The sequence below is a fragment of the Zerene cesonia genome, unplaced genomic scaffold, assembly GCF_012273895.1.
Source record: "Zerene cesonia ecotype Mississippi unplaced genomic scaffold, Zerene_cesonia_1.1 Zces_u009, whole genome shotgun sequence".
Classification (NCBI taxonomy): domain Eukaryota; kingdom Metazoa; phylum Arthropoda; class Insecta; order Lepidoptera; family Pieridae; genus Zerene; species Zerene cesonia.
In genome coordinates this window covers 278,752-296,422 of record NW_024045139.1, presented here as the reverse complement: position 1 = coordinate 296,422, position 17,671 = coordinate 278,752, and the positions used below count along the sequence as shown (strand labels likewise).

Genomic DNA, 17,671 nt, shown 5'->3' with positions numbered 1-17,671 from the left:
CTAGGTACCTTTAATGGGCTTAGACTCTTATACACTGAGTGGATCTCCTATTCATACGAGGTTTATTTATCTTTTTGTAAATCGAATTATTCTTTATAACTTCACCCTGTATAAATAAATGGCGTCCCCCAAATCTTTTGTGTGGGCATTTTCGCTATTGAGGAAAGCCCCAAATACTATCTTTTCTTTTTTTAAACTAAAACTAAAAATTAGCCAACACTGCCTGCCGTCAAGCCCTTTAGAAGATGGGGTGTACTCTAATGGGAGCAGCACCCTTCCCGCCATACGTGTCTACAACACATCCGTATCCTCATAGTCTTACGACTGCAGATCATGAAAAAGAAAAAAGTGTTGATAGTCAACAAACCAAACTGACATGACGTTTTAAAATTGATCTTCATCTTATTCATTATTTTTATTTAAATTAGAGTTACTAACCATTATCAACGCCATTACTACATTCGAACCGCACCACACTGAAATTTAAGAACTGTTACTTGTTTATATTTTGTGTCCCTTTTCACATACGTTTCAATTGCCCAGAAAAAACTTCTTTACTTTAAGTCATCAATTACATTTACTTAAATTGTAATTTAAATTAAATTGCATATTTACGACCTTGGTGCTTTCAAGAAAATCATAAAATGCCGGCGAAGCACCAGCGAGTGTACCAGTTTTTATGAGCTTTGACGACTACTTAACATCAGGTGGTCCTTTACTCGCTCTGCAGTAAAATATAAGTTTATATTTATGCGCAGCAACATACGGTTAGACTTTAATAAGAGAGTTTTTTAATAACCTACGATCGTGTCCTATAAATTACAATATGAACATCTCTTTTTTTAAACCTTTCCTATATCTGACATTACGTTTAAATTGAGGGTATATTAAAAAGGTCTGTAGGGTCTTGGCGCTGCCTGCCGTATTATGACCGTTCAGTTCGGCAGTAGACGTTTTCTCCTATTTTTATTGTGTAGTTTTGTTTGCACAACATAATTAAAAAACACTTATTTGCACATACGAGTGTATATTTTCGGAGATAATAAACAATTTTATACCATAATCTTGCCATAAGATTCGTTTCTGACGCTCAATGCTAAGTTTCTAGTATAAAGGAAGACTTATTTGAAAGGATCTGTATTTCATCGGTAGAAAGGATTTATCGATATACTTCTTAAACATAAAAATCATCTACTAATAATTACAATAGCTTTTTCTTCTTGAAGGTCACCATGTTGAGCCCGAAGATCCAGAGATCGATCCGTGTCAATGATGGTCAGCTGATTGCACTCTCTGAGCGAGCGCAGTATGATCATTCACAGGTAGGAATAACATTCAAACATTTATTTGTATAACTACATTTGTTTTTAAATCATTTTATAATAGTTTCATCTTTTTTTAACATAATGTATCTACTAATAATAATTCCAAAGTTAAATTAGATTAAAATAAATTAAATGTCTATCGAATTTGTATTTAATTTAAAGTTAAGTTTCCTGAATAATATTTAAATTTTGAAAGTGCATTTGTTTGTTTGTTTTCTATCCCTGGAACCGGAGCGATTTTGTAATATTATTTTGCATGTGTCTAGAGATAGGAAACTAAAGAGTGATATGATTTACTTTTCACCGCCAGCAACATCTAATTTCCATCGGTATTTCCTATGACGCGGAAAGCCGTGGGCGGAACGCGAGTAAAATCTAAATGTAATAGTCGGGGGCTTTCGCCATATGATACTATGTTTTATTTTGTTATTTATTTACGATACTGCATCTAAGGGAATTTGAAAATGTATATTTTGTTGCAGGCTGGCTATCTTCACAAGCGGAGTTCAGATAACACAAAATGGCAGCTTCGTTGGTTTATACTTTACCAAGTACATATATATTTGCATATCAATTATCTTCCTAAGCCTAACCTTTAAAATGTACACAATTTTTTTAGATTCAGACAGATAACATAACTTCAACTTTAAACTTTTAACGCAACTAATTTAATTTTTCTACTTTAAACATTTAAAGCAATTTAACATTTTTTTGCATAACTAGAATCTACTATTCTACTATGAATCGGAGAACAACGCCCGACCGACAGGAGTTCTATTGCTGGAGGGCTCATACTGTGAGAGACTTAGCAAGGCGCCCATGGAGAGAAATGCCTCTGTAAGTTACTATTTACAATTTTCTTTTAGAAAGACAAGCGCGCTTGTAGCTCGCCTGTTAGTTAGCGATAAACATAAGCTATAACTTCTGTAGACATTTTTAATACATGGGGACTAAGGAGTCTACATATTTAAAAAATGTTTTTTTTTGGTAAGTAGTATTAGTATTATGTTATCTGTGGTAGTATGCTATTATGTTATCTGTGGTTACGTTAAAAAATAATTCATAAAGTGCCGAACGTGCAAATACCAGTAATGTACAATTACTGTTTCATACTCTTATTAAAACTAGCTGTCCATCCCGGGTTCACCCGTGGTATTTTTTTCTCTCTATAAGAAACTTCCTTGTGCCCTAACAAAGACAATAAAAAAAACCGAATTGGTCGAGCCATTATCGAGTTTACGCTTAGCGACATTATGCGATTTATTTTCATTTACATATATAGAGAGATAGAATCCGTGATTGGTAAATTAAGAGGTCCTTACTACTCCATATTTTGTAAAATTGAAAATGAAATACTCCATTTTTTATAAACGAAGACTGAAACTAAAAAATCCTGTAAAGCATCATAACCTCATGTGCACAGTTCTGCTTCACCATATCATACCGGCGCGAGAGCCAGCGGCAGTACGAGTTGCGCGCAGCGTCTGAAGTGGACTGCGTGCATTGGGTAGATGCCATCAGGGAGGCGAGGTAATTTCATTTTATTTGACTTTTGATTATCTCAACCAAATTAATATTCATAATACATAGGTAAATAGCTCTAAGCTCTAATGACTGCAGGTCAGCATAACTGACACAACACTGTACTTATCCATATGTAATATCTGTTCCGCAATAAATTAAATTTAAATTTGAATTTAAGTTAAAGATTACAAATAATTAAACTCAAGGACTTCAGCATAATATAATTTGAAAATTTCAACAATTCTCGAGTTACGGAACGCTTTAAATATGCTATATGGGGAGCCCGTTGCCATAGCAACGGCGGGATTAGGGTCACGGCCTTGACCTGGGACAATGTGGAGTTTACAAAGGAAATCAAATCAATTTGATATACCATTGATTTTGTGATAGAATTGGTTTTTAGATTTCAGCGTGTTTATAACTATTCAAAACCTTCTGTAAAAAATAATTAAATGTAATTGAAAATGAGTCACGAGTTGTACAGAAACCTGCCTAAAGAGTTAAAAACATTATTGCTAAAGAAAAAAATAATAAAACTGCCTTCTAGTTTGTTCAAATAGACTATTGTCTTACATTCCCAACCTTTATATGCATAAGAGTACAATACCAATTAGCATATAATATATGTTTTATTTACCTGTCAGCCGTTGCCATGGAAACGGGATTAGATTCAGACAGAACTCTGTAAATTGAAATAATTACACGAAGTAATCGCGCGGTTACGTCAGTAATAAAGAGGAACGTGCCATGGAAACTCGTAATGGAAGGCTCGTTATGCACTTCACTTAAACTATTTACTTGTCTTTTTTGTATAGGGGGAAAAGTTAATGTGTTAATTATGAGAATACTAGCTGCGCCCCGCGGTTTCACCCGCGTAAGTCCGTATCCCGTAGGAATATCGGGATAAAAAGTTGCCTATATGTTATTCCAGTTGTTCAGCTATCTACGTACCAAATTTCATTGCGATCGGTTCAGTAGCTTTTGCGTGAAAGAGCAACAAACGCACACACATCCTTACAAACTTTCGCATTTATAATATTAGTAGGATATTGAATAACTTTATGAGGATTGTCCAGTGGTCTGATATCTGAATATATTCTTCTCGATATTTATTATAGATCTGACCTGTTGAGACAGATATTTGATAAATTTACGTTTAAATGTAATAATAATGTACATCCTACAATCTGAATGCATTACCGCGATCCGTAAAGAAATTATGCTATTTTATTTATTTATATAATATCATATTAATAAATCCGGGAAAAGTCGAATAATAAAAGGAGTACAGTAATCACATATATAAATTCGTTTTTAATAGTTAAATAATAGAGTTCATAATGTTTTGTTAACCATCGTTATATTTCTCACACTTTTATATTAGAAAACATTCTTTGTAAAATTCTATCACATTCAACCGATGTACCTGTAAGATAAACATCTATAGATTCAAAGGATCTGTATCAGGAATTAGGTCACAGCTCAATACACCTCTTCAAAGCTCCGGTTACCATGGCAAAGTAAAAGGAACCACCTACATGATCTTTGGCTCTCAGCTGCAGAATTATCCAGAAATATCACGCCTAGTATAGTATTATACTAGCATTTGCCTGCGGTATTTTCGCGTAAATTCGGAGTAGTATAATAAATGTTATTATACATTTATTAACCTTCATCTTGAATCACTTTATCTATTAACTAGCAGCCAATACTGGCTCCGCACGGGCATAATAATATAATAAAAGAAAATATACAATGTTTTACAGTGCGTTTCAAAAAAATAACATTCATTGAAAACAAAAAACTAAAAAATTAAGACCTTCTGTACCTCTTCAACGCATAGCTAGCCGAGCGGACTTTTTCTATTATTTAAACTCGTGATATCTTTTGAATGGAATATCCGAATCGAATCATTTAAAAATTGATATAAATGTATTGAAGTTGTCTTAAATAATGATTTATTCATTTTGATAAGGATCAATACCTAGGCATCAATAAAGATCCTTTTCTAGCGGTGGCATTTTAATATTTTTTTTAAAAGGACGCTTATTTTGACGTAATTATAAAAGATAGAGACATGCTGTCGGGACGTTTTTTATAGATAGTGATGTGTCTTGAAAAATTGTAATACATCATTTAGTTCTATCATTAATAGTTTTCGCAGCGCATGCGATGGAAGGTAGTTTTTTTGTTTATTTTTCTACACCTTGGGATAGCTTATTCAAGTTTTAGTAAGCATCTCTAATTTTTTTGAAAATGAAACATAGCCTGTGTTAATTGGGAATAATGTAGCTTTCCAACAGTGAAAGAATTTTTTAAATGGTTCCAGTAGTTTCGGAGCCTATTCATTTCAAACAAACAAACAAAAAATCAAATCTTTCCTCTTTATAATATTAGTATAGATATAGTATAGATAAAACCCCATCAAAAAAACCCTTGCGTAGTTTTAAAGATTTAAGTATACGTAGGGACATAGGGGCAGACAAAGCGAATTTGTTTAATAGAATCTAGAGATTATCACGCGTAGATCTACTAAGCTGCTTGTAATGTTTGTGGTCACACATCTTCACTTATTGCATGCTTTCAGCGATTAGATAAACGAAGATGCATTGTTTTTGAAGACGCAACCACAGATTACAGAATATTTACTTAATCGCAAATATATAATGTACTCGATCCGCTTAGGAGGATAGAGATAAATTCAGTGTGAATTTATAAGAATGAGTTTTTATTTATTAAATAATTGAGTTCATTGCAACGATACTAAATTTCAGTAATTACAACAATTTTTTCTCGTTCATATTAAGTACTTAAATTAAATTGTGCATTGTGATATATCTTTTTCTAATAAAGGGTTAATTTTGAACGAAAATGTCATATAGCTGGGAAACAAACTTAACCAATGCGAAGTTGTTCGTTAGTACTTAGATAAAATATAAATTAGTATAAAAGGACTTATATCTTTATATATTTGAAGTTAAGACCCAGACACCCGGGCAATTACTAGCGTTAAGAAAGTTTAAGAAATAATGTAACACCATAAGGAACTATAACGTCATTATAATTAGCTTAATTATTTTAAAACAATATCCCTACTAATCGATGGACATCGCCATAGGTTGGCATTTTATTGTAGTAAAATGCTTAAATATTAAAAAAAAAAACTTTAATTCACTCCAATCGCATGTCTAGTTTCAACAAACTGCTCCTGCAAAAAGAGGAGCTCGAACAAAAACAGTTGCACCTGTTGCAAGTGGTTGAAAGCGAGAGGACATCCCGGTGGCAGTACGCGCAGCAGTGCGAAGAACTCTCCAATGAAGTAAAGAAACTGCGCTCGGAGGTATGCGATCTATTGTGTTTTGATTTCAAGTGATTAAGTGAACTAAAAGGTCGCGTCTAGTCTTGATACGAATTTAGAAATCTTGGTGCCGTATGAAAGGACTTTTATTTCACAAACGTAATTTTTTTTATTACTTAAACTAGCTTAGCGGCCGTGGCGTCGCACGCTTTAAATTCGGAGTAGTTTAATAGATGTTATTATACATATAAACCTTCCTCTTGAAACACTATATCTTTTAAAATAATCCTATCCATTGTGTAGTTTTAAAGGTCTAAGCATATATACATACATACAGACGCGGAAGCGACTTTGCTTTATACCATATAGTGACATACAAAAAGAAATAACGCCGCGGGTGAGCCGACGAGAGTCGGAATCTTTGTGGTAAATCCTAAGATTTACTTATTGAAACGTGGTAAAAGTTCAAAGTGAACAATGATCCCAACTGTTCGAACTTTAACCATTCAGACCTAACTTCGCACCTTTTACTATAATACCGTAATACATACACAATCTTCCAAAAAAAAGTTAACATTAAAGAAAACATTACTTCACCGTATACAACTACACGATATCTGTAAAAATAAGTAATTATGAGAATTAAAGACTCCTTAACGGACTTAAAACGCTATGTATTCATTATATTATGTCTCCCCGTGACCACGCTCGCTGTAAAGTGTTTGAAACGTCGGGTTTAATAATATAATGAATAAATCGCGTTTTAAAAGTCCGTTAAGGAATCTTTAATTTCTAAATGTATAATACTCGCGTAAAATCCTACATAAGAAAATATTATATTTTATTTTCAATAAAAATCTTACGGAATAAGAGACACCAAAATATAATGACTAAGATAACTGATGCCTGTTATAAATTTTTCACCCAAAAACATTCAATACTCCACAATTTTGAAGCGTACTCCCCACAATTTCGCGTCATCAATTAAAATACGAGATGTTAACGTAGCTCTGCGCTTATAAGAAAGAACACGAACCATCCACTCGGGCCACGTCCACTGCGAGCCTGTCTCCAACCCTGTCAGATGAGATAGACCCCTCGGAACTGCGGAAGATCAAGAAAGTCCAGGTAACTAGACTTGGCAGTGTTTTTGTAGCAGTTGACAAAGTTGTTATTAGCTTTAAGTATACTATTATGTTATTGGTGGGTTAAGGAGGAATTTGCAGAAGGAAAAGTACACCGTATTCTCATGATTTTTATTATCATTAACTAATTTATATGATATATACATAATATTATATTTATAACAAGCTGCACCCGACAAACGCTGTTCTGCCTTACTCTGATCATTTAGGGGGATGAAAAAAGATGTTGGCCGATTCTCGTAGATACCGGATAAGCACAAAAAATTTTATCAAAATCGGTCAAGCCGTTTCGGAGGAGTATGGCAACGAAAACTGTGACACGAGAATTTTATATATATAGATAATGTTTAAAAGTTATGCTTTGATAATTAATTAAAAAGTGTACTTACACTCAATATATTCTTAAACATATTTTTGTAAAGTTAAAAAAGGAAATATGAAAAACATGGTCTTGCATTTATTTTTAAGTATATATTTTGTAAAATCTGTGAATAAAAATCGTAGTTGGACATTTGTTGAAATCGTATGTGATCTTTATCTTCTAAAAATATGATCATTATATCTCTACACCTTATTTTAAACACCTAATTATTTGAATATTTATAAAAATTGAGAAATTTTTAAAGAATTAATATTATTTTCTATTCTTAATGAAATTCTTATTTGTATAGCATTTCTCAAACCTATAATTTTTGTTTACATCAAATAGATTTTTTCAGCTTATAAACTTTTATCTATATCAATTAAGGCGAGCCTAAATTGTAAACAATATCTAGTTATTTATGCAGAGTTTCTTCCGTGGCTGGTTGTGTCGCCGGCGATGGAAGCAAATTGTCGAACAGTACATCAAAAGCCCACACGCGGAGAGTATGAGGAAGAGAAACAGGTACGATAGAACAACTCTTTTCTTATACAACAGAATCTAAACTAATCATAACTCGCCTGAGTTATACCCTTATATAGTTAATATTATCGATAACAATTACAAAATATGTAAAATATTGAAATTATCCTAAAAGTACATGCACTTAACATATGTGAATATTAATAATTAATAACAAAACAACAGAAAAAGTAGAGAAAAATAGAGTTAGGCAAAACACAAAGATAATCGAAAATCTTTCATTCATATTAGCGGTCCGCCCGGCTTCGCCCGTGATACATATATATCCTATAGCCTTCCTTAATAAATGGGCTATCTAACACTGAAAGAATTTTTCAAATCGGACCAGTAATTCCTGAGATTAGTGCATTCAAACAAACAAACTCTTCTGCTTTGTAATATTAGTTTATTTATTACCGCATTTAAATACTACCATAAGCTCTAATAGACTACGTACGTAACAGCATATTTATAATAATAATAAAACAGTGTTCTAGCTGTTTAAACATTGATCATTATTAAACTTCATTAAGCTTTTTAATTTTGTGGCAGTACAGATTATCGAATACAATACAATGCATAAACGGCTAACGATAATACAGATAATTAATTATTTCGCTAAACATATTATAGCAGACGAAAGACGCATTGCAGTTAGTTAAATAAATCTATTTGCACCCTAATGCGAAATCAAATCAAATTGTAAAAATTAAATCATATTTATTTTAGCCTTGTATTCAAAATGGTTGAAGCTGAAGAAGAGTATTTGGAGCAAATGGAAATTTTGGTACGTAATATCATATCTACTTTAATACACTCAAATCCCGATAAAATTAATTGATCAATTGATATTGGCAAATTAATCGTCAATTATTATATTATATTCAAACAAATTAATACATGAATAAATAATTATAATCATTTTGATATCCGCTTTCACCAAGCAGCCCATATTTTACCAGAATTGTGTTTATAATTCGCTGTATTAACTGTGAAAACTTTGAAACTAGGTCACATGTTTCCTGCGCCCTTTCAAAATGGCGGCCAGTTCAAAGAAGCCGCCGTGCACCCATGAGGATGTGAATTCTATATTCCTGAACAGTGAGACGGTGTTGTTCCTGCACCAGATATTCTTTAAAGGTCTTACTTCAAGAATGGAGTCTTGGCCTACTCTTGTTTTAGGTAATTAGATAACAATGATTTATTAATAATATCCTTATTGTCTATTAAAAATAGAAATAATATTCGCCTGTGGTGATCGCCAAAATCGAGAAAAGATTGATGAACATGGATATAGATTCAATTGCGAATTATCTGCATATTATCAAAACTAACATTGCGCCAATTGGTAATCGAAATATTTTTAAAGTACCGCCATACTACCAAGAATTAGAAATTTCGATGATATTTTCTTGTCAAAGAAGTGCCAGATTAGTGGATTGTAGTATATCCTTGTCGAATGTATTTTGCAGTTGAAACTTAAATGGTCATGATAAAATTTCAGCCAGTAAATATTTTCTATTTGAACTTATCAATATAACTTTTGGTTGTATAACAGTTTCTCTTATATAAAAAGATCTACTCAATTTTTATACATTCTAGTTGCTGACGCATCTATTTATATTTCTTTAATATCGATAATATATGTCTTACTAGATTTTGCCCGCGGCTTCGCACGCGTTAACTTGGTTATAAATAGTTTAATCGATTATACATATAAACCTTCCTCTTGAATCACTCTACCTATTAAAAAAACGCCATCAAAATCCGTTGCGTAGTAAACATAGGGACATAGGGACACAGAAAGCGACTTTGTTCTATACTATGTAGTGATGTCGCTTTGTGGATCTTACATTCGTTGTCGACAATCAAATAAATTATATAATACGTCGTCGTTATATAATACGTCGACATGTACGTTGTTGCTTCATTCTTTAACCGTACTGGTTGCCTTATAAACCATCTAAAAACATAGTTTAACATTTATAACGATGAACTTACCAAAACATTAGCAAATGTTCATTTATCTACAGCACTGCTCACAATATCTAATCAAAATAACATCGAACAGGCGATCTCTTCGACATGCTGCTGCCAATGCTGACGATCTACCAGGAGTACGTGAGGAACCACCACTACTCGCTGCAAGTGCTGACGGAGTGCAAGCAGAGCCAGCCGTTCACGCACCTGCTGGCCCGGCTCGAGAGCAAGCCGGCCTGCCAGGGACGCTCGCTGGAGACGTTTCTTACGTTCCCTATGCATCAGGTTACTTTTTAACTCCATAGTATTATGTATATACTAGCTGCGCCCCGCGGTTTTACCCGCGTAAGTCCGTATCCCGTGGGAACATCGGGATAAAAAGTTGCCTATATGTTATTCTAGTTGTCCAGCTGTCTACGTACCAAATTTCATTGCAATCGGTTCAGCAGTTTTTGCGTGAAAGAGCAACAAGCACACACACATCCTTACAAACCTTCGCATTTATAATATTAAGTAGGATAAATAATTTCACTGTTAGCAAAATCGACAAAAACTTGATAATTAATCAGTTTCTAATATTTTCTTGGTTATAAGTCATTTGCTCACTTACCATGGAATATAGAAGGAGGCACTTTGAATTTCGTCTCGTGTTGAACTATTGAATTTCTTGTCGAATTTGAAAATACATATTTAGAAAACCTACTATTATTATAACAATTTCTTAATTATAATTTTTGGTTTTGGGTAAGATATGTCTTTTCATATTATGTAAATAAAAAAACATATTTACATAGTTGTTTAGCTAAATTACGATTTGCGCTTTAGGAATATTTTTTTAATGTATAAAATAACATCATTTACGTGTATGCGCAGATTCCACGCTATATTATAACACTTCACGAGCTATTGGCCCACACTCCGCATGACCATGTAGAGAGGCGCAGCCTGCAGCATGCGCGAGCGCAGCTCGAAGAACTATCACGGCAAATGCATGACGAGGTACGTTTAAGCCTTGCCGAAGTGATAACTTATTATGGGAGGGTAAACTGTTTCGCTACGTAATGCGTTACGGCGCCTGTCTGTCTGGGTTAACTTTATCTAGTTTTGTTTTTGATTTGAATTAATATAAAAAAATCAAAGTGCAAAAATACATGCAAATGCACAAAACAAATATAATGTTACAAAACTTAGAATTTTTAGTTATGGTAATGCAATGAAATTTTTAATTTTCTAAAGTTTAAAAATAGTAGTTATCAAAGTAGGGTAAATCATTTACACTAGGTACAAGCAACACAAGCATACAATAAATACTATTGTTTATTTAATTAATTGGCATATACAGGTATCATATAGCAATGTGCATATTATTTTATTTATTATTTATTTATTTATATTATTTATCAAAGTCACATACTATTTCATTTTGATATTCTCTGTAGGTGAGCGAAACTGAAAACCTCAGGAAGAACTTGGCCGTGGAACGAATGATCATAGAAGGGTGTGACATTCTACTTGATGTTAACCAAGTTTTTATTCGACAAGGTGAGTGGCTCAGGACATATTTAGTTATTTTTATAACATGAGTTACATTTCCTATTAAAAAAACATTAAACATCCCAGGCGCTGTCTTTCAAGTACAAGAAAATTAATTAAATAAATCAAGTAATTTAAATAAATAAACAAGTTTTAAGCACAGGGACACAATGTGTTAAAAGATATGTAAAGTAATTAAAGCTTCATATGATCTATCTCTTTCTCTCCCCGCCCCTTTGGAAAATTCTGTGAACAAACAAATTTTCAGCTACACAATACAAACTGGTAGCAGGTAGGTAAAGGGCATCGCTGTTCACTCGTTTCCTTCGTATAAACAAAAAGAATTATAAGAAGCTGTTGGATATTTTTTGTCTCGTTACCGTAACTTCAATATGAATTATGCCTTTTCTGTCTATTTAAGTTTTTGTTACCTACTAACGTTGTGAGGACTGAATAAAGACGATTTTATCATTATTGACGTCGTACGTCTTATAATTCGATTGAGCCGGCTGCACGCACGTAAATACATGACTCATGCGGCGTAACCTCGCTCTGAGGCGTTCCATGTAAGGCTTGAAGTGCAAGCGAGAGCGCGGAACGAGCGACAGAGAGGCACAATTGGTCACGTTCAACTATCGTCAGAGAACCGACGTCACAGACAACCGATTTTTTATGATAAATCTCCAGGCACACTCTCCCAAGTAGTGGGCAAGGGGCGCCGCGCGACGCTGCAGTCGCGCCAGGCGTTCCTGTTCAGCAACCACTTGCTGCTGACGACGCGCGCGCCGGGCGGCCGCCTGCACCTGCCGCCCGCGGGCCGCCTGCCGCTGCACGACGCGCTGCTTATTGAGGACCCATCTAACCATGATGACGATGGTAATCGTCTGCCGGTTGTGGTTCGGTTGTGGTATCGCTAGGTGGTGTGGTAGCGATAAGGCCGCCTTTTGCTTATTGTTTTAAGATTGTTTGGTTTGGTTTGTTCGCCTGTATGTTATTTGTTTTTGTACGCAATAAAGAATTTTCATTCGTTCATATGGTGAGAGAAAATTTTGTTATAAAATCGGTCAAGTGCAAGTTGGCCTCGTTACACTGAGGGTTCCGTAAAGCTAAAGAGCAATTGCAGAAAAGGCAAAAACTGGTCATCCTCACCAATTTATGTGAGTGCCATCCAATGTTATTTTGCTGGCATTATGATTTATGTCTCTAATAACTGTATGGAAGAATGTTATTAATATATAAACAATTCTTGAGATATTTACTGCTAAACTCATTATTTCTAGATACCACTTCTGTGTGTTCATCGCCCGGCGGAGAAAGCTATCAAGGGAAAGATTTTAAGATACTCGTGGAGGTAAAAGGAGAACAAATCTGCGCTCATTTAGGTAAACCTATTTTTAAATACATTCTCCATAGCAATTGCTCCTAAATGTAGTTCCTTTGTTTATATGATATAAACTACTGCAATTAGGAGTAATAGAATAAAAACGCAAGGACTTCACTAGTTTTCTATACACATTTAATTTATTCATTTAACACATAAACATTACGATCTTTTTCGAAACATTATCATCAGATATGAACCTTATATTTTTCTTCTTTATTAAATACTCCATAGAACCTTTAAGATCGATACAATAATGTCATTAGAAAGAATCTTAAATGTTTACATTAATCCATAGTGGCCGCCACGCTGGAAGAAAAAGCAGCTTGGACGAGCGAACTCGCCCAATGTATGGAAAGTGCCGCGTTAACTGAGTTGCTCCGAGCCTGCGGCTCCTGTGGCACAGCATCCGCCAGTCTACCGGCTTGCAGATCAGACCGCGCCTTGTTCACTGATGACGTGGATATTCGGTTCAGCCGGACTTTGAACTCGTGCAAAGTGCCGCAAATTCGATCGGCCACACCCCAGAGGCTGTTGCAGAGATTGACTGGTATGGACTGCTGGCACACTGGGTTGAGGGTTCAGGCCATAATCCACCACGCTGGCCAAGTGCGAGTTGGCAGATGTCACATGTCGTCGTTTTTTTGATTCTTGGACATGCCGGTTTCCTCACGATGTTTTCCTGCACCGTTTTAAGCAGTGGTGATGTTATCCACATATGCAGATAAATTGACAAATCAATTTATTTCCTGCACGCTCGCCCGGTTTCGAACCCCGACTTTTTATTGTACAATATTTCCCTATCAGGTGGAATTACAAAATTTCAGCCTGTGTATTAAAATCTATGTATCTAAAAGTCATTAATTTCTGAAACATCTGTTTTCTTTCAGATCTTCGTTTCTTATCAGTGGATTTCTTAAACACGTTCTTGTTAACTTATCGCGTGTTTACCGACGGCGTGACAGTATTGGAAGCTTTGAAGCAAGTCTTCTACGAGCAGTCCCAACAGGACATGGACCTGCCTCCTCCACCTGATGCTACAAGGAAGACCAGTGCTGCCAGTTCCGTTTCAGGTGCTGAATGAAATATATCGGATCTTTTGAAATTTAATTGATACTTCCGTCATCCACATAATGACATAAAAAGTGTGCTGTCAATGTAAAGCATAAATTTAAACATACAAAAATTTTCTATAATTTTTAATTACTAAATATTTTCTGGTGTCATTATTTGATTGTTCACAAGATATTAATATGATTTAAACACTCTGGATTCAGGTTACGGTTCAGAATATAGTGAAAGAGATTGGCAGTCTCGTTTTTGGCGCGTTGGACGTGGGAAAAGTAAGAATTGTCCATATCGTTTTGATGTCGTGACGTTTGATTAACACTGAATATGTGTGGCTGCCAAGAATACTGACACAATTTTATATTTCAGGCGAGGAAGAAGATAAGTTATCTCCATATTTGATGGCACCATCGCGTCGCACTTCAGCTGTGGGAAAGGTATCTATTAATTAAATATAAATAGCTATTGATGAGTAAGACTAAGGCCTAATTCCTTCTCCTAGCCCTTCCCAGTCAATTCCTTTTTTCCATTCATCAATCCTTTCCTTATCCCTTTTCCCTTAAAAGCGGGTAGCGCATTCTCAGAGGTCTGAGCCTCTGCGAATGTTCATGGGCGGTGGTGATCGTTTACCATCAGGCGAACCACCAGCTCAGTTGCCCACTATGACATAAACAAATAAATAAATAAAAAAGACGAGGTCACAATCCTTTAATTATATATCCATATTTTAAGTTTTGTTCCGATACTATATTATTAACAAATATATAAACAGTTAACGGTCTGATATGACAATGACATGTAGGCAATGATGCGATAGAAAGGCTATTATTAATGATTCAAATAATATACAGAAAACACCATTCTGTAGAAGCGCAAACCGATTTAATTTATAGAATTTCAATATTCATAATAACCACAAATATACATTGTAATATTTAGCAGACTGAAGAAGACAACAGCCATCTCACAATACCAAAGATAATGGCAACTTCATCCAGCAATGAAACGCTTAAGGGCACTGTCACTACAGGTATATATATTTTAATAAATAGATCTAAATTAGATATAACCGATTCCCTAGAAGAAAAGATTTTAACAAAATCATATTTATTTAATAGGAACATCACCATCCTCTCCTGGTGCCATAAGTTCAGTTACACTTGTTGGAAGTCGTAAAGGCAGTCCTGAGCATTCCAAAGATAAGGAATCTCCAACTAAAATAAAGGACAATGACAAAGCTGCGGCTATCATGAAGGACGAGAGTATTGAACTGGTGGATCAGAGCGATGAGGATATTAAGTATAAGGAAGAAGAACAAGAGAAACATAAGCCCAAACACGAGGAGAAGTTTAAGATTTCGCAGAGATTTTCGGAGGTAATAAACAGGGGGTTTCAGTTATTTACTCAATGCGTTATTTTTAGATGCATTTATCATCTACAATTGTAGTTGTTCATTGTGTAATCAATAAAGAATATCTTAATATTGATTTAATGATAATAAATAAATTCAAAAATCGTTATATGCAAAATATGTTTCCGTTTTTTTTAATACTGAAAAACGCCAGGTAAGTATGGCGCACATTCAGCGCGTACGCACAACAGAGAGCGGTCGAGCGGCCGGCCTAGCGGCGGAGCTGCGCCGCCGCTCGGAGGGGCACCGCGAGCTGCAGCAGCCGCACGAGCCCCGACGAGCCTCTGATACTGCGGCGAGGGGGTCGCCGCGCCGGTCAGTTAGGTTAGATTTAGCACTTTTACAAACATATATACTTAAATGTTAGCGAATTTAGTTACATCGTGTGGAATTTATATCAAAGTTGAATGTATCGTTCTATCAGTATTCAATAGGTATCAATAATCCTATAATAATAAAAATAAGTACTATTAGCTTTTGGGTTGTCTAAATTGTAATAAACGTACAATTATTAATTGTATTCTCAATTTTTGTTTTGTTATAAAAATGAAGTTCTTCGTATCTCGATATCATGTTTTTGTTTAAACCAGAAGCGATAAATTGAGGTAACATTTTTCTTATAATCCTACTAACAATATTATAAATGTGAAAGTTTTTAAGGATGTGTGTGTGTTTGTTACTCTTTCACGCAAAAACTACTGAACCGATTGCAATGAAATTTGGTATGTAGCTGGATAACTGGAATAACACATAGACAACTTTTTATTCCACCGGGATACGGACGTACGCGAGTGAAACCGCGGGGCGCAGCTAGTTCAATAAAATATGTGTGGTGTGTGTGATTTTTTAAAGAAGTGTTATAATATTGACTACCTTCTCCAGGATAAAACTTATATTATTCATACATCTTCTAGTGAGAGACGTTGCACGAATTCATCGATTAATAGTGAGAGACGTCGTCACTATGGCGGTTCGGAGCCTCGTACATCTGTGACGTCACAAGCATCACAGATGCAGGTAATTTAAACTTTTTTTTTTGTTTATTACCCTAAAAATATGTATACCAAATAAATTTGATTACCGCCAGGAAATTGTCAAATATTACAACAATCGTAATCATATTTGTACGTTCTAATTACAAAATGTGTATGTGAAAAGTAGAAATAAAAACTTAACAGAAGTGAAAAACATTAAGTGCTGATACGTCATAATGCATAAATCCATTCACTACAGAACTACCGTCGCGAGACCGGTCAACCGAAAGCTGGCGTGGTCATAACTTCATTCAGACAATCGCATAGAAGGTGGGACTTCTCTTGCCATTATTTCCAAAAATCACCCAACTCTTTAACTTCATCGACAATTTCATCTGTTACTAACTGTAGAAAAGAGCTCAATTTCGGTGTTGTGGCATGACTCGACTATCTTCTATCAGATTTCGTTGGGATTTCATCAACGCTTTGCACGGATCCATAAATTCATCTAAAAACATCTATTTCAATACTAAATCTGAACTGTTTTCTTCTCTCCAGTGTTCGGTTTTTATCAACGATATAGTTATAGGTTATAGACTGCATATAAACTAGTATTAAAATAGTGAAATTATTTTAAATGATAAAGATTTTATATTTATTCGAACAGCTTTGGAAAAGATCCATTGTGGTGAGTGTGGTCGAGGTAAAATGTAGAAAAGATTCGTAGAGTCTAGATGACCTTTTAATATTCGCTTTGTTTAGAATATTTTGCGATTTACCTTTTTGATATTATTAGATATATACTCCAGCACACCTACATCCGTAAATATTGGTAATAGAGTAATACAGCCAATACGAAATAACCACATTGTATGTTATCCCTGGAAATACCCAATACCTTTGGTGTATTACAAGTATACCCATATATTCCAAAATTGTTTAATTGTAACAGTACAACAATACCTATATCATTATCATTACCTACTACGAATTAAAAATATATAAGAAAAAAACTATAAAAACCTATTGATGATTTCTCTTTTATCAAGGGATTACTTAGGAGACGTGGAGCTTCCATATACTTAGTCTGGCCATAAATACTGTTACACTTAATTATAAAAAAATATTACATTTGAATTTCGAATCTGT

At 34.6% G+C, this 17,671-nt stretch overlaps 1 protein-coding gene across 1 annotated transcript in view; it reads left to right on the top strand.

Moving 5' to 3' along the window:
• The first annotated feature begins 1,230 nt into the window (after positions 1 to 1,230).
• The window catches only part of LOC119839153 (ras-specific guanine nucleotide-releasing factor 1-like), a 23,580-nt gene continuing 7,139 nt past the window's right edge, over positions 1,231 to 17,671 (top strand). The window contains exons 1-23 of the mRNA XM_038365355.1: positions 1,231 to 1,322; positions 1,808 to 1,876; positions 2,049 to 2,162; positions 2,749 to 2,855; positions 6,042 to 6,189; positions 7,156 to 7,275; positions 8,081 to 8,178; positions 8,905 to 8,962; positions 9,186 to 9,357; positions 10,247 to 10,440; positions 11,029 to 11,154; positions 11,595 to 11,697; positions 12,376 to 12,564; positions 12,969 to 13,070; positions 13,368 to 13,619; positions 13,960 to 14,142; positions 14,347 to 14,412; positions 14,507 to 14,574; positions 15,077 to 15,167; positions 15,256 to 15,512; positions 15,703 to 15,872; positions 16,463 to 16,565; positions 16,782 to 16,852. Coding sequence (XP_038221283.1) covers positions 1,233 to 1,322; positions 1,808 to 1,876; positions 2,049 to 2,162; positions 2,749 to 2,855; positions 6,042 to 6,189; positions 7,156 to 7,275; positions 8,081 to 8,178; positions 8,905 to 8,962; positions 9,186 to 9,357; positions 10,247 to 10,440; positions 11,029 to 11,154; positions 11,595 to 11,697; positions 12,376 to 12,564; positions 12,969 to 13,070; positions 13,368 to 13,619; positions 13,960 to 14,142; positions 14,347 to 14,412; positions 14,507 to 14,574; positions 15,077 to 15,167; positions 15,256 to 15,512; positions 15,703 to 15,872; positions 16,463 to 16,565; positions 16,782 to 16,852 — 2,951 coding nt within the window. The 5' untranslated portion in view covers positions 1,231 to 1,232. The remainder of the gene's footprint in view (positions 1,323 to 1,807; positions 1,877 to 2,048; positions 2,163 to 2,748; positions 2,856 to 6,041; positions 6,190 to 7,155; positions 7,276 to 8,080; positions 8,179 to 8,904; positions 8,963 to 9,185; positions 9,358 to 10,246; positions 10,441 to 11,028; positions 11,155 to 11,594; positions 11,698 to 12,375; positions 12,565 to 12,968; positions 13,071 to 13,367; positions 13,620 to 13,959; positions 14,143 to 14,346; positions 14,413 to 14,506; positions 14,575 to 15,076; positions 15,168 to 15,255; positions 15,513 to 15,702; positions 15,873 to 16,462; positions 16,566 to 16,781; positions 16,853 to 17,671) is intronic.